Raw genomic sequence first — 21,181 nt, forward strand, 5'->3', positions numbered from 1 at the left:
CTGCTTTCGTTTTTCAGATATTAAACAATATTTGAAAAGACATTTTGAAAGCACCCCCCACCCTACCCCCACACACACACACAAACCAGCACTAACGCAGTACTAATTATTGAGACCATTTTTGTTCAATTTGGACAAAATGGGAAGCTGGGGGAACTTAGAAGTTGCACCGTTGCTGCTGCACTGGTGCGCGACCTCCAACTCACCCTCGGGGAGGCACACACATGCCTGCCCTTTCAAATATTATTTATTTAATATCTTAAAAACCAAAAGAGTACAAACGATAATTCTTTCAGCACAAACCACCACTAACAGCACTAATGATTGAGACCAATTTTGTTAAATATGGACGTTGTGGGGGGCTGCATGAACTTAGATGGACTTTTAAAATATTATTTAATATCTTAAAAATGAAAGCAGCACAAACTACAGTTTTTTCGGCACAAACCAACACTAACGATTGGGAATATTTTCACTGAGTTTTGCATGGGGTGGGGGGCCAGCTTCACGTAGGTCTCCCCATCAGCAGTGGGACAAACAGGGAGTGTCCTGGGTGGCCGATGTCCATGCAGAGTCCAAGTTCGGGCGCTACCAGGAATCTTTTTGTCACCTTTACAAATCTTTTCTGTCTTTTAGACTTTCTGGCAGAGATTGATCTTGATGGTTCTTCTGTAGAAGTTTCTGAGCAGTTGTGGAGCCAGACCAGCCTGCTTCACCTTTCTCAGGAAGAACATCCTCTCCTGGGTTATTTTCACCAGCTTCGAGGAGTTTAGTGTCTATGTCAGATCCTCGGAAATGTGCCAAGGGAGTCCACTTTGTCTACCTGTTCTCCACTTCTCCATACAAGTCTCCTGGTCCTCCTGAAAACTATGATGATTTTATTTGTTTTGGGATTGTTGAGGACCAGGTCATTGTCTGTACACCGTCCTACCAGATATTGGACATCCTGCCTGTACCAGGCCTTGTACTTGATAAGGCCTATCACTGTTGTATCGTCAGCAAACTTTATCAGGGTGGAGGAGTGGATGGGGGTCACAGTCCATGATGAGGAGGGTGAAGAGGGCTGGTCGAAGCACACATCCATGCGGTGTGCATGTGTTCATGGTGATGGTGTTGCTGGATGTCAGGTTCCCCATCCTGACCTTCAGTGGCCTGTTGGTCAGAGAGTCCATAACCCATGAGCATAATGTGGTGGAAAGTCCAAGCTTGGAGCATACTGACAAAAGCTTCTTCAGATAAGTATTTTGCTTCTCCAGGGAGGTTCAGGCTCTATGAAGTGCAACCGAGACAGCATCCTCTGTCGATCCATTCATCCAGTATGCAAACTGATGGCTGTCCAGATCTGTAGGGATGCTAGTCTTGTTGTGTGCCAGCACCATCTTCTCGAAGCACTTTTTAATGACCGGGTTGAGGGTGACTGGGTAGTCATTAAGGGTTGTAATGGCAGACGTTTGGGGGCACAAGGATGATGGTGGTTGATCCAAGGCAGGTGGGGACTGCAGCTTGTTGTCAAGAGATGTTAAAGATTGTTGTGAACATCTCAGGAAGCTGGTCAGCGCAGGTCCATTCATAGGCAGCCTGTCACTCCATCCGGTCTTACTGCTTTTGTGGCGCTGATCTGCTTCAGGGTAGATTTACCTGGTCCTGCTGGAAAGCGAGTGTAGGCTCCCCCTGTGCAGGGTTCTTTCAGCAGGCCAGGTTCTTCCCTGTTGCTTGTCTGTTCTGACTGACCAGTATGTTGTTTCTGTAGTCAATCAGGGATTTAACACCCTGACACAGGCCTCGGGGATCATAATTTTCAAAGTATCCCTCTATTTGCTGCCTACATTTGCTTCTCTGATGCAAGACTGTCAGGTCCAACCTCTGAACATTTATTAATTCTGCAAGGAAGGACACACACCGAGTTAAGTTGGTTTTACTCGCGAGGAGAACGGACAGAGAGTGTTTCAGTTACAATCTCCAACCCGCTCTGAAAAACCTCTGCCGCCTCCTCACCTTTTATTAGGGTTCCTCTTATCTGATTTCAAAGCACTCCTCATCTGCAGACCACATTCCTCCTTACCATAAAAGATCACGGTGGAGAAATACAAGTCATAATAGATGAGAAAGAATGTTGGTACAATGAATGTGTTTTCGTAAGATTATTCCAACAAAGACTTTCTGTATTATACTCCAGATCTGGAGAGCAATAAGTCCAAATGATGTCTAGAGCTGTACAGCAGTCGTTTATGTACACACACACACATGCAGTCCTGTTGGCCCGGTAAACAGCGCAGCCAGCTAAACCAGTGATTAGCCAGAGTCATGTTGACAGGGAAACCTGAAAATAGAAGCTGCAGGCTGCAGGAAGCTGAATTCAGATGAAGTGGACAACATGGACACAACTTCATAAGTTGATTTTTGGTAGTTATCGATGAGTCTTTTGTTTATTGGTTGTTTTCTCCCCTAGCCCTACAGTCTCTTCTGAATACTGAATGGTCAGTGGCTGTGTGTCAATCATCAGGCCTGATAACGGCCTCTTGGGAGCTTGCACACAGCTCTGTATTGCGAATAATTACACAACATCTGTTCATCAAATCTCTTATGTAAAGTCCGACACATTATGCAGCGCTTGTAACACAAAGCCTCCGGCAGGTGTGCTTCAGTGTAAACCAGAAAGATCGTTCTGCTCTCAGACTGACAGTATGAGTTCCGTAGAATACACACCAACACCACTCAGTTTGGAGTATCATTCTGTGTAAATTATTTAACTGTAAATGAGATCTCCACATGCAGTTGTTGCCTGCAGTCACAATGATGAGAGGTGAGGAACTGACTTGCCACATTCTCTGAGATGTCAGACTGACATCTGTATGAAAATTGACTGTAGCCTTCATGCGGTGCATAATTAATCTGTGCTTTAATGGAACATTCACCTAAATTCCCCTTTTCACACAGAGAAGAATACTGTGGTGAACAATTAAGCTTTTTATGATTATGGCAGCCAACATGTTTTCTGTCTTTCAAACACTACAAATAGTCAAATAAATGTGTAGCTAAAGTGAATTATTCAGAAGAGAAAACACTGTTCACTGTAATTGTCATGCAAAATAAAAATGACAGTTGAAAGTTGTATTGTCGCCTCAAAAACAGGAGACGCACAAATATAATTTCAGTGTCCTTCAGAGAAGCCCTGAAAATGCCAAGACTGCTATCCACACGGAAAGTTTGGATAGCAGGAGATTGAGAGCAGGACATTGTGGCTAACTAATAGGTCTGATTTACTAAGAACCTGTAGAAAACATGCCACTCTAATCAGGGCCTGAATGTCACTGTAGGATTGCAGGGATCGCACGCCCTCCCCTCCTGTATAAAATCGTCCGTAACTCCACATTAAGTGGCAGATCTGACAACACCTGTGGGTGTGGTTAGATTTGTTTTGTTTGTATTTTTAAAGAAAAAACAAGTTTTAAACATGGCTTCTGTGGTGGGCCAGCAGACGGGAGAGAGAGACCGTTTTCCAATTCTTAGAGCGCCAGTGTGTACTCGCCTACGTCACGAGTAACTATGTGCAAGGTATCCTCGGAAGTGCGGAAATGCAAATTTACGAGGACGCATCCGCGTTAAAGGAGAATTGGAACACGAGTACTTGATGACGTGGTGGCTTTCATGGCTGGATGATGGGACCCTGAAGCGGAGGAGGAGGAACCTGTTGCCTCCTAGGTTCAGCAGGAAGGTGATTTGTACATGATATTTTATATGATGATCTAAATTTTTAGAACATTGTAAAATAGTACCTTTTCTGTTGCATACATGCTGTGTATATTAGTGTATTGTACCGTGTATAGTACCATGTACAGTACTGTGTTTAGTACCATGTACAGTACTGTATAAAGTACAGTGTATAGTTCTGTGTATAGGACAGTGTTACTATTACTTCTACCTCCTATACAGCCTTTATTTTACTCTTCATCTCCTTGAACAATGAAAGCAGCTGATCAGAAATGTTCTACTAATAATTATTTTACTGTTTTACTGAAGATCCCTGATGTTTATTAAATGAAGTAACCAGCTTTTCACATACCTGCTGCTTGTTGTCATCCTTCTGGTCATGTCATTAATACGTACTCTATTACATTTGTCTAATATACATCCTACAGTTAAGCACTCCAATCATTAGCTGTAATTTCTCTTTAGAATAAATACATAAATGGCTTATACTGTGTGAGTGTAAATACATACAGCACTTACACTGTCGAGCAAAGAAAGATATCAAGCAGAAGATAAAGGAAATTTTATTTAATAAACTTCAGCAGAACCTACAACAGTAATAACACAAGTTAGAAACATTATTTTGTAAAATTCTAAAGTTCTTTCTAACCTCATATATTAGAGTAGTTTTTAACGACAGGTAGATGCAGGAAAGATTCTACCTTGCTGACATGTTTCAGCTTCATCTGTAGTCTTCCTCAGAGCATCATCTGGCCGGTCACCTGATAAAGACCGACATGTCATCACAACCAGATGAAGCTCTGAGGAAGACTACAGATGAAGCTGAAACATGTCAGCAAGGTAGAATCTTCCCTGCATCTACCTGTCGTTAAAAAAATACTCTATAATATATGAGGCTTATTGATGTGTACATTGACAACTGGGGATCTGTGCAGGATGCTCTTGTCCTGCACAGATCCTCCATGTACCAGTAAGTACTGGTACCAGCTGGGTACTTTCTGTTGGGTGACAGAGGAAGTACTGTATCCATGCCTGCAGTGCACAGTTATTATATCACTAATGGCAACCTGCTTTATTTCAATAATCAAAATCATGAACACGAAGGTACACAATGAATTCTGATTCATGATTACATCAAAATATATAAAATGTTTCCATGTGAATTTTAACTGACAGGCAGGTTGAAACCCAACAGACTCCAGGTCAAACCTGCTGGTGCTCCGTCTTTCTAAGAGCCTGGAGAGACGTCCTCTGGTTGCTGTTTGAGTGTTGTCTGTGTGGCATCGGGTGACATCATGGAGGTGGAGAGGGAGGTCCAGGGAGGAGGAGGACGGTCCAGGGAGGAGGAGGAGGAAGGTCCAGGGATGATGATGGAGACGATCAGGCGACACTGAGGGCGTCCAGAGGGACCTGGCAGGAAGTGATGTGCGAGCGACACTCAGTGTCCAGCTACCTGCTCCTGAAGAACGAACTGCAGGCCTCAGAGTGCAGAACCACATCTAGACAGGAAGCTCTCCTCATGGACTCATGTTCTATAGTCATGTGTAAATATATGGAGATAGATGGATAAAGACAGAGAGATCAACAGACTGTAAAATATAGAACTTAACATTTGTCTGTGTTATTTCATAAACAATGTAATGTTGCTTTAAAGAATAAATTGTCTCGGAGGAATTTCAACAACTATGAGGTCTATGAGGAGGACATAGAACAAAAAGAATGACACACTACCAGTTCAGTAAGTTATTAACTCATGTATGAATAAAATATATATATGTAATAATTCAAACATCAAAAACAATCCTCACTCCTCATCTGGAGGAGTTCCTCTTCTCCACTGGACCAGGCTTCAGGTTCCTCAGTAGTCCTGGATTCAAATAGTGCAAGGTGTTAGTTTGAATCCACAGCAACCTCCAGTAGAACCAGTAGAACCTCCGATAGAACCTCCAGTATAATGGGTAGAACACTTCAGTGCAATTGAGACAAAACACTATGGCCAGTAGAATCTTCACCTCCCAGTCACGTTAAATAGTTTTAAACAGGATCTTTCCCCTCTGCAGCAAATATAAATGTACATGAACACTGTTAGATTTACACTAAAACATTTAGATCTCATGAAAACCTCAGAACAAATGTTTAAGTAAACGTGATCTTGAAATATCAACCTCATAACAACATTTTAAACAACTATATTCTGGCCTAAAATACTCTTAAAACTGCACTCTGTTGAACAATGACGCTAATATTTCAGATTTTTTACGCACCGTTGTGTGTTTCCTCCTCCTCGATCTCCTCCGGCTTTTCTTGCCAAATGCATTATGGGTAAATTAGCTTCCCAAGTCTGCACAGGTCAGTGTTGATGCATCCTCGAAAATGTGGGCGGAGCGAGGATACATCCGGGTATTCCATGTGTACTCGGTGAGAAACGGCCTAAGAATTGGAACAGTACTTGGTCTCCCACTGATGACGTTTCACGAGTGCACGAGAGCACAAGTATGGACAAGTATGGGTATTGGAAAACGGCCAGAGTGCAGCGGGTCAGACTTACGTGATGCACCTGAACGCATCAGTGAGGGCAGCACATGATGGCTACAATAGCGAGACGAGGTCAGGAAGACAAATATCACTTTTAGGGGAAATTCTAAAGAAGCAGAGTCTCAAAACAGGACAGATTCAGGCAGAGGTTGTATCTAAAGCTCATTTCAAAGCGTGGCCCTCCCCAAGAGCAGTTTGACTTTAACAGAGCTGTTATCAAGTGCAAGGCCATAGCTAATGGGGGGCTGAGGGGGTTACAGAATGCAGAAGAAGAAACACCATTTGCTGGATCCATCTGAGGTACAGTTTGATAATGTTTAACAATGAATGATATAGCCATATGAATTCAGACAGGTGAGCCGAGTATTCGAATGACGATTTAAGGTGCAATATTAGTGGATGGAGCTCTGAGCGATTACAAATAAAATCTGTGTCATGGAGTTGGATGTATTGGTGGAGGAAGTCATCACACTCAGAAAAACAGTCAAATGCAATATTGGTCATGAAGACAAAGTTGTGGGAAAAATAAGGTTAACAGCAGAGATTCAGTAAAGATTACCAGACCTAAGAATAAACACAGAACATATCTAATAGTAAAGTCTACCAATAAAAGCTCTGTGGAGCCACAGTTGATGGCATGTCTCTGAGCACAATAACAAACAGCATAAAGGCTGAGCTGATTAATGTGTTGAAAACAGAATTAACAGTAACACAATAACATTGTAAATCACATTGCACATTAATATTAATCCATTTGCATAAACTCCTCCCAGTATTTTCATTCAGTCTGTTTTTATGGTGTTTGTAAATCAGATGTTCAGGTCTCCAGGTGTGTATATCAAGACTGCATCACTTCCTGTCTTATTTTAAAAAGGCTTGTGTTGTCTCTTTCTGCATTCACTTGTCCTTCTTGTCTCCGTGCATTTCATTTGACCTAATGCATTTCATCTGTGTCTCTCTCCCCATATGAAGACAAAGCCTATCGTGCCTATGTGTCCCTACATCTCACCATTAAACCTCCGGTTTTCCCCTGTTGATTCTCCGTGTTTCCTGGGCTTCTGCTCATGTTCTGACAACACCTCCGGATTCTCCTCTCAGATACCTTCGGCTGCTCCACTTAAAGACCTGCACTTATAAACTCCCTAAACTCTGATCTCAGTATGCAAGTCTGCTTTTGAGTCCAGCCATGTTCCTTCACATGGCTGTGCAGTTAACCAACCCTCAGCACAGATACTGTTGTTTTTGTGGTCAGAGGCATTTCCTCAACTGGATCCCCACTACCTTTATGAGTGGACTTTGTTATAAGGTTTTGTTTCTCGGTTTATGCAACAGATTTATTGGGTTGTTTGATAACTCCCTCCACAACAATCCAAATGTCATGCAATTGCATTTGATTTAGTGCTTGTGTGAGCTCCATCCAACCACTGGCTGAACTCAAGCCATCATGCAGCAAAACTATTTGGATACTTTTTTTGAATTTTATGAAATTGATTTTAACACTGTTGTAAATATCACTTCTGCTACTATGTGTCGCCCCCCCCCATCTTAGTCTCTGATATTTCTATCTATATATACACACTAGTGCTGTCAATCCACACACACACACACACACACACACACACACACACACACACACACACACACACACACACACACACACACACACACACACACACACACACACACACACACACACACACACACACACACACACACACACACACACACACACACACACACACACACACACACACACACACACACACACACACACACACACACACACACACACACACACACACACACACACACACACACACACACACACACACACACACACACACACACACACACACACACACACACACACACACACACACACACACACACACACACACACACACACACACACACACACACACACACACACACACACACACACACACACACACACACACACACACACACACACACACACACACACACACACACACACACACACACACACACACACACACACACACACACACACACACACACACACACACACACTTTAGTTTGGTGGCTCCTGGTCAGCCAATATGGCAACCTGCTGTTTTGCTGCAGAATTACTTCTGTGTTAGTTAAATTCTGCTTTACAAAGTAAAACTAATGACTTAATCAGCCATCAGGTAACTTTTTAAAGTAAAACTTTCTGCCTTAATATTATTCCACCCAGTACTAAAAAAAAAAGTAGTAAACAAAACAGCTTTAATTACATAAAATTTTATTAATGGATTAAATGTTTCGTTAAATCAATTAAATTGGCACTTGTTTTTGACAGCACTATATACACATACAGTATATACTTATCTAATTATATATATACATAGTCTGTTCTCTGTGTGCAGTTTTACTCAACTTAATTACTTTGTGCAATGTCAAATTGCTGCTGTGCTGACAGAACTTTCCCATGTGGGATTAATAAAACCTGATCTAATATCATCTAATCTAAAAAAAACACCAACCTCATTTTCCTTGAAATGACCCTTATGGTACTTTAATACTTCAGACCTAAAACTATTAAACCAAGAGTACATTTGTGTTTCGACAACACATTTGATTCGTTAAGATTTGGACAATAACACACTAAAGGCCTCAAGATGTTCGGAGCATTGAACATTTATAAATGACAGGTCAAAGATTCTGTGTGATCTTCAAAGTTTGAACATCCTGGGATGCCTGCCTCCCACCTTGGAAATCTGTACAAGTAGACAGAAATGGCTTTTTCCTTATACTTACTCCATAAGTGAGTCCTTGATACAGGCAGGAACCCTCAGAAGAAGAGATACACTCTGGACAGCACTGGTTGGAGGGGATCCTCAGCTGTTCACCCTTTAAAAACATAGATGAAGAAAAGCTATAAAAAATATGCACAGGGTTTTTCTGCTGATGCCACACAGCTGTTTTGTGACAGAACAGAGACAGAACAAAGAACATATGTATGCACTAAGTTTGGTGTGGCAATACATGTTCATGTCAGTCCTTCAACATCATCCTACACACTTCAAATGAATAGGAAAGAAATGAGAGGCAGAGTGTATTTAGTGTGTGAATACTGTGATGTGGAATAAAAACCAGCGCAAGCTCAATGCAAGGACAATGAGGAAAAGCACCTGCGCTATCTGAAAAACAACATGGACAGAGACAAAAGGAGATGAATCACATGTGAAAGGACAAGAGAATCATAGCCTGATGCACAGCAGAAGGGAAAAGAAAAAATACGTAAGAAGAAAGTGTATACTGTACTTTAAGCAGGCAAACCAACATTAAATCACTGTGGTAATCGGAGAGGCTGCAATGGAGAGATGGAGGAAGTGGCCCTAGGGAAGGTGCCAAGGAGGGAAGTAAAGCACACACCTGAGTCCCACCAGGACTAGTTAGCTCCCTCCTCTCTCAAAGTGGCAGGCTGGGAGTTATCAGGATGCCGAGGAGGGAGATGAGGGAAAGACTGCTTGAAAAGGCAACACAGAACCTTTTTTTTTCAGCAGCAGGGTCAGGCTTTCTGAGGGTGGGGGATGGGGGTCATCGGGCTTGATCACCTCATCTCGCCTCCACTGCTACTGCTGGCCCAGCCCTCTCGATCGGGACAGCAGCTCCTCAAGGAGGTGGCTCTGCCTTCCCTTTTGCAACATGAGTGACTATCAGCTGCTGGTCCTACTCCGCCCACTCCCGCTGCAGCCGGGTGCAGTCACTGAGCAGCCAAGCCAACGCCCGCTCTGCTGTCATCTGGGGAGCCGCTGCTCCAGGGGCGCACCTCCGTCCTCCGTGGGCTTGACGAGGGGAGCCACTGTGGCAGTTGCATTTGCCACACTCTGGTTCTAACACAGAGACGGCATGGAGACAGACTTCCAAAACGCTATTCTTGAAATTAAATGAAACCAAAGCCAACTCAAAACACACACTCAGACACCCTGCGGCCTTGTCTCCAGTGTGTCTCCTCCGCCTATCACCCCTTGTGTCCGGACGGCTCCTCTTTTATGGGCAGAGAGGTAATTAAGCACCTGATGTAAATCAGGTGCGCTGCCTCACCTCTCTGCCAAAACCACCATCTCAAGAAGAGCTGCCATGTTTCTTCACTTGAGTTAACTCAGTTGTTCATCCAGAGAACAGTAAACACATTGTTGGGATCTCACAAGACCACAGGACGTTGGTTCATTTCTGATGAAAGACAATCTACATTTGTCATGATATACAGTCATGACATGTGAAGTCTGATTCAGGAATCTGCCTGAGCTTCAGACCGAGTGGGAGGTCCTGCAGATACTGCAGTCCAATGGAAATTTCCCCCCCTTTCTGCTCAAACGACTTTAATTGCCCCCATGCTCTCAGCCAGTCACTGATTGGTGGACGCTCCCAGGATTCGAGACCTTGGAATGCCCCCACCTTACCAAAAGCATTTTTGGAGAGATTCTCTAAAAAGGCTTTGCTCCTGCTCTTTGACAGAGGAGGTGGGTTGCTGGCAGCAGCTCACCCAGCGTTAGCATACTGCTAACTCCTCTTCTGACCGACCACCAGGGTCAGACCTTCTCCCGGATCCAGAGACCAGCGTCTGATCTCCCATCAATCAGGGATTGATGGTTGATGGGAAAACTGGTTGGTTTTCCCATCAGACCTGTCGTTTCCTGGTCTCGTCAGGACGAGACCAGGAAACGACACCTCACAAAACCTCTTTGTGCTTTTTCCTCAACAAGCAGGAAAAGCATCACAGACCTGAGTGACCAGCTCCTCCGGTCTTGACAAGGGAACAACCAGGATGCTGCATAGAAAGACTCCCCTGAATGATCAACTTGGTCTTCTTTTCCTGAATCATCAACTTGGTTTTCTTCTCCTGAATCATCACCTTTGTCGTCTTCTCCTCCTGCTGAACACAGCCAACCACAGTTAGCAGGAGGAGCTACCAGCTCCAGGAGCAAGCAGCTTCTCTCCAGCCTGGACAACAAGCAAACTCCTTCTAAAAAGACATCAAGGAAGTGGTAACAACCAACTGGGCAAATACCTGAGATTAGTTAATCCTGATGCTCTGTATAGAACTGTTTAACTTTATGAAGATGTGTTGATTCTATTACAGTGATTGAGTTTCATTGATAATAATATTAGGAGTAGTTTTCAACCTGTAACCAATGTTGGCTCTGCCACACACACACAGTCTGCATGCTAATCTGTCCTTTACTAACTAGTTAACTAACAACCTACACAGTTCACATCAAAGACAACATCACACAGTAACTGAACAACGTCTGACCCTCCAGACGTTATACAACAAATCACCTTCACATTAACTCATTCTAGAAATGTTCCTTTAACAGAGACACACAGGAAGTAGACACAATAGACTAGCTTCTATGTTCTGCTGTTCTCCAACACCTGGTGGAGACCGAGGAGAGCCATCCTGCTGCCTGGTAACCTTCAAGCTTTACTGTTAATTCTGGTTGTTAATCTGGGTCATTTGGGTGCTTTCTTTTGTCATTTTGATTTAAAAAGAGTAAACACCGTTGTTTGCCAATAAATAGCTTCACCCAACCATCAACCATGAGTCGAAGAAAGATTTTTGTGTTGTCATTCATATTTTCTGAAGAATGGCCAAGAAATCATAAATTCTCCCGGGGTATGTAAACTTATGAGCACAACTGTATGCATGAGTAAAACATAGTACATAAACATGCCACAGCAGCTTGGTGGAATTTCGGTTATACATAACTTTCACTTTTTGGACGCCTGTTGGAACTAGGGTAGGAGAAGGACAATTCCTATAATTGTGGTAAAAACTTGTAAAATGTTCATAAATGTTTTCCTCATACAACATGTGCATGTTGTAGGCTACTGCGGTTCAGTAGAACTCCCAAACTTGTATGAATATATTATAAATTAAAATGTACTGAAAATCAAATAATCAACAACATTTTGATAGACCCTTTTGTTCGCCCCTTTCTGCCATAAAACAAATTCTGCCTTCAGGAATGACAGGATTATTCGGATGGTATAAATAAAGCATTTCAGACATGTATTTGTGGTTTGTAGTTCATTCTAGCCCCATGTGGAAACAGCAATTGCATCATTAGTGAATGTTTCCGAGTTTGCTTTTTCGCTTTCATTATGCGGAGGGTGGGTACATTCCAGAGATGAAAACTATCAATAAGCTGTCAGTCTGCAATGGTTATCACATCAAAATATGATCTATATATATACACCAATTAAAAAATCATAACTAGGATTGGTTTCCTTAGATGGTACCAACAAGTGGAATTTCTGGTCTGGGCCCATGGACTATATGAGGTAAGAAATCCCTACAATATTGACTTGGGGCCTCATTTATAAAACATTCTGTAGGATTCCTACTAAAACGCACAACTGCACGTACTTTCCTTTTCTAGATCTAGTCCACCAGGAAGGTTGACAGTTCAGGCCCCGCCCTTATCACGCCCACTTTCTACCATAAATGGTCAATGCAAAGTGCCTCGTCAATATTTTTACATCTCAATCAGCCTGTTGATCTCCGGCATTTGAAGCTAAATCCTGACAGAAAAGACGAAGGAAAGGAATTTTAAGGAGAGAGAAATTGTCATGGAAGAGGTGGGGGTCAGGAGATATTATTTGGTGTCACATTCGTGTCTTCACTAATAAAAGAAAAAAACAAGTGATCAGCAGCTCGTCGTCACTGCTGGAAATAGTGTGTCTGAGAGAGATCAGTGGCTGCAGAGGTGGAAAAGAGTCGATCTGAAGTTGGAGGACAGAGAAGAGTGACATCATGGAGGCTGCACCCGAGCCCACTGCTGGACCCCAAACAGCCTCATGGTTGTGACAGCCAGCGTGTGTGTCAGTGTCGGAGAGGGAAGGAGACATTTTGGTGGAGACACAGCAGACCGATAAAGTTCAGTTTTATCTGTTTATTAAATTTATAAATTAAATATTTGAACAGGGACAGTGAAAAGGTTCAGTGGACTTTGTGTTTATCCTCAGTCACTAGAGGTGGAGACGGAGGGTGATGAGGAGGTCATCTGTCTGCAGCTCCAGAGCGTCCCGAGCACATGGTGGTGCAGCGCATCCACACTGCAGCTTTACGCATGGCTGTCACCATGCTATTTATGTGCTTACTTTGCAATTAGACTGATTGTTACACACGGTCATAATTGATAATCAATCAGTTCTATCTGCTCTGTATCATTTGAAGATTAAAGTTTGACATATGAACATGGTTCTACTGATTCAGTAGTAACATTCCACTAAAGAATCATCTAGAACTCTGCAGCTTGGCTGTTTATGATCACGTGGATCAATAAGTTTGATATTTGAAGATATTAAATGTTTGAGATGAACCTGGTTCAATTCTCCACCTCACCATCAGCACCACCAGGTTCCCGTATCCAAAATGTGTTGCTCAAGGTTCTAAGTTGTCGTATCGGTACGAACTTTCTCCCTCAAAGTAAATTTTTTTTAGATCACAAACTTTGTGTGGGAAGTGGCGTAGGGATCTTTCAAGACCTGTTTTGTGCATCAGCAACCTTTATAAATGAGGCCCCTGGTTTTGGGATGGCAAAACTGGCCTCATTCACTCACCAGACCGCCAGAGTGAATAGACCACACTACGCTCCAAGCCAGTTAGAGAGTTTGTATAGGCAGATACTAGATAGCGTAAAGCTATTTTTTCTGGTTGTTGAATATTGTTTGTTATTGAGCTAAGGACCGGCACCTCCTGAGGCCTGTACTACGAACCGTGATAAACCGTGATCTCTCTCTGTTTCCTGGGTTGACTTATCCAGACAGTTTGGATCCTGATCACCGTTACTACCAAGCAGGTTATCAACTCACTAGTTTAACCCCGAAATAGGTGTGAGCGTTCACATGATAGGGGCGGAGTTTGCAGCATCTGACCAATCATACAGGGAGAAATCCAGCAGCGCAGTTTACAAATTACTGAAGGAGCAGTTATTCTTTTAGAATATTTTGAATTAAAACACATCCAGCAGCTAAAGCAACACTGCTGCTGCAGCCAAAGCCAGAACATTCCTGATTTGTTAATGCTGACTTGGTCAGATTAGAGCACATTAATTCATCAGCGATATAAACAGACGACCCGCTGATCACTCAGTTTCACTTTATTACAGTAGAAATGTTTCAGGCTGAACTTCCTCACTGATCTTTCAGTTTAGATTTTCCATCCAGTTGTTTTGAGGCTGAGTTTCTCTTGTGTTTTGTGTTGGAATATTAATTCATCACCGTAACGACACCAGTAGTTCTAGTTCCATTAATTCATGTTTCTGCAGTTCTGTCAGGTGTGATCATTCATTCATTCATTTTCTTCCACTTATCTGTTTCCGGGTTGCGGGGGTGACAGTCTGAGCACCGTCACCCAGATCACATAGCACCATTTAAGAAACTTCCAGCAGGAAGGTGGCGCCCAGCGTGAGACACAAACCCACTACCCTGAGATTGTGAGTCTCATGCTCTACCAACTGAGCTAGCCGGGGGTTGTCATTAACATCATTATTCCAGATCAACCCTCGTGGAGATAAATAGACTTCGAACAAGTCAAGAACAAAAACATCCTTCAAAGCCTCAGAGACCAGGATTTATTTCATCATATCAAAATATTGTTCTAAATTAATTTCTCCTCTCAGCTGCAGCTCAGTGTTGAACCTTTCCCACCAATCACCTTCATTTAAGAATGGGCGGGTCATTTTCAAGACATCTGATTGGTCACGAGGCGGAGCTCTGACCTCTTATGGAGAACGTAACATGCTCAGGAGCAGGTCAGACATTCAGCGTAAGTTACCATGGTGATTTATCCTGGTGAGAAGTGAGCGAGAGTCATAGTACAGAAAACCAGAGTTAATCCTGAAGTTATCTCCATAAGAGAAAATCCAGCTTCATAGTACAGAAAACCAGGGTTAGTCCTTGCTTGAATGTTTAATTCACCGGTGTGGGTGCACACGGCCACTATACTTCGCTTTCCTAGTCGAGAAACCAGTGGTGGGTGGGCGAGTGTGAATGGGGAAAAATAGTGGCCAGTGGTCACGGTTTCTTTCTGTACCATCCACAACTTTTTCAGTCAGACCACACAAAAACCCGTCCCGCCCCGCGACTTCCCAGCACAGAAAGTGCGGTGGAACCGCAGCTCAAGGGACTGGGGACCCAGAGGGCACTAGGATAATCGAGAGACAGGAAAGCCAGAACTCGGAGGGCTCTATGAAGGCAGGACTCGGAACAGGCCACACGGGAGCCAACCAGACAGGAAGGAACAGGCCAGGCAGTGCCCAGCCACATGGGAGCCTTGTAGTGCTTAGGTTCTGGTTGAGTCCGCTGGACCAATGAATGTTCATCTCGTTCTGTCAGGGCGTGTGAGGATGGACCCAAGCGCAGACTCACAGAGTACCACAAAAATCAGGTTTATTGTCCAAAAAGTCCACGGAACACACGGAAGCGAAAATACGAGCCAACACAGACAACAGAGGGAGAGGAATTTAAATACACAGAGAAAGGGAAGCCACAGGTGGAACTCATAATGACAGGTGCACACAGAGGGAGAAGACCATTGGATAATTGAAAACATGAGGTGAGACACAGAGGGACAGACAGACACAGAGACCTGACAATTTTTGCATTCTCTTTCTCTTGATCTGCAAAACCCACACACTGTGCACGACACACCGCCACGCACACACCCACATGTCTGCACCTGAGTCTACTCTTTTTTGCGCCCTTGAGGCACAGACCAGCTAAACACAGAGGGTATATCCAAATTGTTCCTCCTATCTCCTTATCTATAGACTTTTCTTTCACCCCGGAAGTGTTTTGTGTGGCGGCCATGATGAGGACTGTCTGAATTCTCAATAAGCAAAGGAAAGGAGGCTCGTTACTTCCTTTAGAACCTCCTTTAGCTTAGGAACGACTGATGCATCATTTGTCAAAGGAGACCAGCTCATGCTGCCCCACAATTCTTTGCGGTGACAACATTGAAAGGGACCCGCTAATGCAAGCGTTTATGGAAACTCACGGTGTCGGAAAAAGGATCATGTAAGTTACCAAAGCAATAATCTGCCTAGAACAACTTTAAATCATCTAGAACCCAGATCCCAACTAGGAATGTTCTGGATGTTGTAAAACCAACACAGTAAAGTAACTTTTTGTGCAGCCTATTCTCACTTTGCATTGGTTATTTATTCACCTGGCAGCCGTTTACCTTTAGTTCCTCGTAGCCTGGCAGCCTCTTTTCCTTTGAGTTACATTCAAACCTTGAGATATTTGAGTTTATATCAGCAGTTAGAGGCACAGGGGAAAATGGTACAAATGTGCTTTTGTAGTCCATTCTCAGAAACTTGTAGTTCTTTCTCCAACTGCCACACCACCGTGATCACCTTTCAATATCTCCTTTGGGAAGCCTCCTAACACCTTTCCTTAACCCCGTGACATCATCCACGGGGTTAAGGTAAAGTCCATAGATAAGGAGATAGGAGGGACTTTGCGGACGTACCCATGTTCTCAATGACAAAGTTGCATGTTGCTTAGCAACGAAGGCCACCATTCAAATGTTCTGCAAGTGTGGCCATCTTAGATGGGCTCTGCCTCCGCACGCACACACACGCACACACACACGCGCACACACACACACACACACACACACACACACACACACACACACACACACACACACACACACACACACACACACACACACACACACACACACACACACACACACACACACACACACACAAGCAACTGGGATGAGGATCAGCACCTCTAAATCTGAGGCCATGGTTCTCGACCGGAAAAAGGTGGCTTGCCCCCTTCAGGTCGGTGGAGAGCCCTTGTCCCAAGTGGAGGAGTTCAAGTATCTCGGGGTCTTGTTCACGAGTGGGGGAAAGATGGAGCATGAGATCGACCGGCGGATCGGTGCAGCGTCTGCAGTTATGCGGTCGCTGTATCGGTCCGTCGTGGTGAAGAAGGAGCTAAGCCAAAAAGCGAGGCTCTGGATTTACCGATCGATCTTCGTTCCTACCCTCACCTATGGTCCTGAACTTTGGGTCATGGCCGAAAGAACGGGATCCCAGATACAAGCGGCTGAAATGAATTTCCTCCATAGGGTGGCTGGGCGCAGTGGCTCTACTCTGAGCTCAGTCACCAGGGAGGAGCTCGGAGTAGAGCCACTGCTCCTCCACATCCAAAGGAGCCAGCTGAGGTGGCTCGGGCATCTGTTTCGGATGCCCCCCGGACGCCTCTCTAGGGAGGTGTTCCGGGCATGTCCCTCCGGTAGGAGGACTCGGGGCAGACCTAGGACACGCTGGAGGGACTATGTCTCTCAGCTGGCCTGGGAACGCCTTGGGGTCCCACCGGAAGAGCTGGAAGAAGTGTCTGGGGCGAGGGAAGCCTGTGCATCCCTACATAGACTGCTGCCCCCGCGACCCGGCCCCGGATAAGAGATGGACAACGGATGGACGGATGGATGAACATTTATTTCAATTAATCCTTTAAATGATTAATCAATTGCTTTTAGCAATTGATTAATCATTAATCAACTCTGGCAATCTATGACTTCAATAATTTACTCTCCACTGGATAATGGACACTACTTCTGTCAGGATTCGGTGGGTCCTGTCCTGGCAGTTTTATGTTTTGTATTCTGTTTGTTTTGGTGGGTGTGGTGTTTCTGTTCTGTGTGTAGCGTTCCTTCCTCCCCTTCGCATTTTGACAACAAAGCAGGCTCAGCCGTGTGAGAGGACAACTCGTTTCACCTGTGGCTCATCAGCGGCTCCGCCCTTAAAAGCCTGGAGCTGCCAGTTGGTTGTCGCCAGTCCGTACTACTGCGATGGTAGTCATTTGGTCCAGCTCTCGTCAGAGTTTTTCCCTCTAGTGGTGATCATGCTCGCAAGTTGTAGCATTGAGCCAAGACTAATCAATACTGGTTTTTGTACCTTTAGATTTTCGTTAATCTTCGGCTGTCCCCCCCCCCCCCCCTGCTTATGCAGCATTTCCTGTTCCCCTGTGGACTCCCGGTCCTCGCCATCCTCTCCCATCCTGCGCCATGGAGAAGCTTCCCAGCGGTGGTTGACTGGGAGCTGAAGGATCCCCCTTTTCAATAAACTTTTGATTTTTCCCATTCAAATCTGGCCAACGTTGTCTCGTGTGTTCTGCATCTTGGGTCTGCCCCCGGAATCATGACAACTTAAGTTTGGATCAAGAACATTATGGAAATTGTTCCTCTTGAAGAAATAAGTTTGTTGCTGAAAGAAAATCCTTTTCAGGACTACATTGGCGAGGACGAAGTCCAGGCTCTGCAGAAGGGTCTGAACTAGCATGGACTGAAATATCTGGGTACAGTCACTTTTAGTTTGCCACTACCTGGTCAATGTCTCTGATGCCCCCTGAGGTATTATTTGGCACAAAGCCTTCTGCGTCTGTATTGTCTGCCATTCGCATGTTCGCACATATATACGTTTGTGTCTCATATGTATGTGAGTAGCCATTAAGATGTTCATCTTTAGTAGCTTCATGTCTGTAAGCAAAATATAATCAGCTCAATCACGATAATGAATTAATCTCTACTACGCATCCATTTTGCCAGCCCTGAATGGTACTTCAATAAACCGACAAAGTAATAACTTTGATATTTTTTATATTTGATATTTTTATACATTTAGGAAGAAAACTCTGGAATTTAAGTAATTATTTCGGAGTCCCAATAGGGCAATTAGAAAGGTAATTTACCCTGAGGAGGTCACAGTGGGGGTTGGTGCAGTGGAGGGGTCTGCAGACGGTCAGCTCACTGTAGCAGAAACACTCCTGACACGACTCTGGTTTCCATGATGTATTGTTCTGCAAAGACACAAACAAACAAGAGATATTAAACTTAAATTACTCCTGCAGAACATGATCCCTCTCTAACACTCCATTATCCCTGTTGTCTCAGGTAAGACGCCGATATTTTCAAAAACAGATGATACTGATTCTTTCTGATAACTTTCAAATCTGAGGACATAATGATTTCGTCTTTCCATCTCCTACAACAACTGATACAAATCAGAGTCTTCGAGTGCTGATCTGATCCCATTAAGAATGTGTGAAGGCAGGTTCACCTGGATAGGTGAGCAGTCCATCACTGCAGCTCAATTTAGGAAACAAATCTGTCTGGAGAAAACTGGGTCCGAGAAGAGAAAAGCTAAAGTTATATGGAGGTATGAATCCTACAGCACAGAAACATTAACACAATTTACTTCAGTCTATTTTCGCTGACTTCCTGTGAGAATCCATCAAAATCATAACCTCATTTGAAATGTTTCCAGTATTCCTTTGGTTATTTGTCTTCCATTCCTTCATCATGGCTAAGTCGTTATTATTTAATTTCTATTGGAGTCTTTTCACTCATCCTGTTGTTAAAGGCCATGTCCAGATTATATGGTGGTGAGCATGAATCACTCTGCTACCATTGTGATGCATTAGTGTTTACCTATTTAATCATTTCAATTATGTTTACCGTACTATGTTTCTACACATGTTGAAGTGTCCTTGAGCAAGACACTGAACCCCAAACTGATCCCAATGGATGGACGAGATGCCTTAAATGGCAGCTGGCGTGTGAATGGTTTAATGTGATTAATAATGTAAAGCACTTTGGGGACTACTTACGTGGAAAAGTCCTATATATGTGAAACCCATTTACCAAGACTAATCAACAATGTTTAACTATTTCAACAATGTTTAACTATTTCAACCATTGGCGGGCCATCAGGCCCTGCAAGACGGTCTCCGCTGGTCTAAGAATAATATTTGAATCACAGACTGATGTTAATTATATTTTGTCCAAGAATACTTATCAATTAATTCCAAATGGTCTGTCCACTTCCTTCCATAGCTTCTCCCCTGGCTGTGCTGCTTCCAGGCGTGTAGTTTCATATTAAAGCTTTCAACCAATCACAGTTCAGCCATCATCTGTTGCCAGGGTCAACAAAATCTGCCTGCCCTGCTGGCCCTGCAGGATGAAATAAGTGTTGATCAAGCTGTTGCTTTGATCAATCAGATTTTGAGTTGGCGACACCAGGGCCTTCTAGCAGGTGTACAGTAATGTCAGCATATTCAAGCACTCTGATTGGACAGTCAGCGTTCACTAGCCATAGCTCGCTAACTGTACCTGTAGCGAGGTGCGTGAGCAGAAATAGAGTTGTGTTAATTTAATAGTGGTTTTGCCAACCTACAATGGCTGACGGCACAAAGTTCCAGATGCTCTGAGCGCACGAAGGTCCAGACACAAGCTCCTCGCATGAACTACAACCAACTTCATGACAGGATTCTGAACTATATTATTTAGACCATATTTTGTAGGAAAACCTCCCCTTAATCTCCTTCACCTCCTTCAGCAGAAATGTTCACCACATAAAGATATTAGGCCAAGGAAGGTTTCCATTAAATTTTGGAGGTGATCCAGAAACATTTTGGCAGAAGTCGGAAATCTGTGTTTGCTCTTGTTATTGATGCTTTTCATGTAGCTGAAGCTGCAGAAGGAGAGTTGTGCACTCCAGGTTTGTTTAATACTTGACAATGCCTTTGGTTTGTTGAAGGAGTTCAGCTTACATCACAGAAAGCAGGAATAACATACAAACCACAGTAAGAACTTTCTTAATATCTGTATAGCTAAGAGTCAAAACATGGACTATAAAAAATAAATAAAAAATCATGCACGGTGCACAGACAGTTGCCCCCTGCTGTGCATTTACACTCAGCCTGGAGGGAGAGTGTATTTCTTGTGATTGGTTCTCACTGTGAAATGAAGTTAAAGTCACCTTGGTGTGTCTCTGTGAGAGGAGGAGCAAAAAGATTCACTTCAGACTTGTCTGGGTATTCAGAAGGTGATGTCCATCAATTATTCCAGTATGGATCCAACAAATCTCACTGCAATTCTCTG

At 43.7% G+C, this 21,181-nt stretch overlaps 1 protein-coding gene across 1 annotated transcript in view; it reads right to left on the reverse strand.

Moving 5' to 3' along the window:
* Positions 1-21,181, reverse strand: part of fras1 (Fraser extracellular matrix complex subunit 1) — a 442,407-nt gene that overhangs the window by 305,594 nt on the left and 115,632 nt on the right. The window contains exons 3-4 of the mRNA XM_080467793.1: positions 18,991-19,098; positions 9,028-9,120 (exon numbers count right to left, since the gene is read on the reverse strand). Coding sequence (XP_080323919.1) covers positions 9,028-9,120; positions 18,991-19,098 — 201 coding nt within the window. The remainder of the gene's footprint in view (positions 1-9,027; positions 9,121-18,990; positions 19,099-21,181) is intronic.

This window comes from Lipophrys pholis (assembly GCF_963383615.2).
Source record: "Lipophrys pholis genome assembly, chromosome: 7".
NCBI lineage: Eukaryota > Metazoa > Chordata > Actinopteri > Blenniiformes > Blenniidae > Lipophrys > Lipophrys pholis.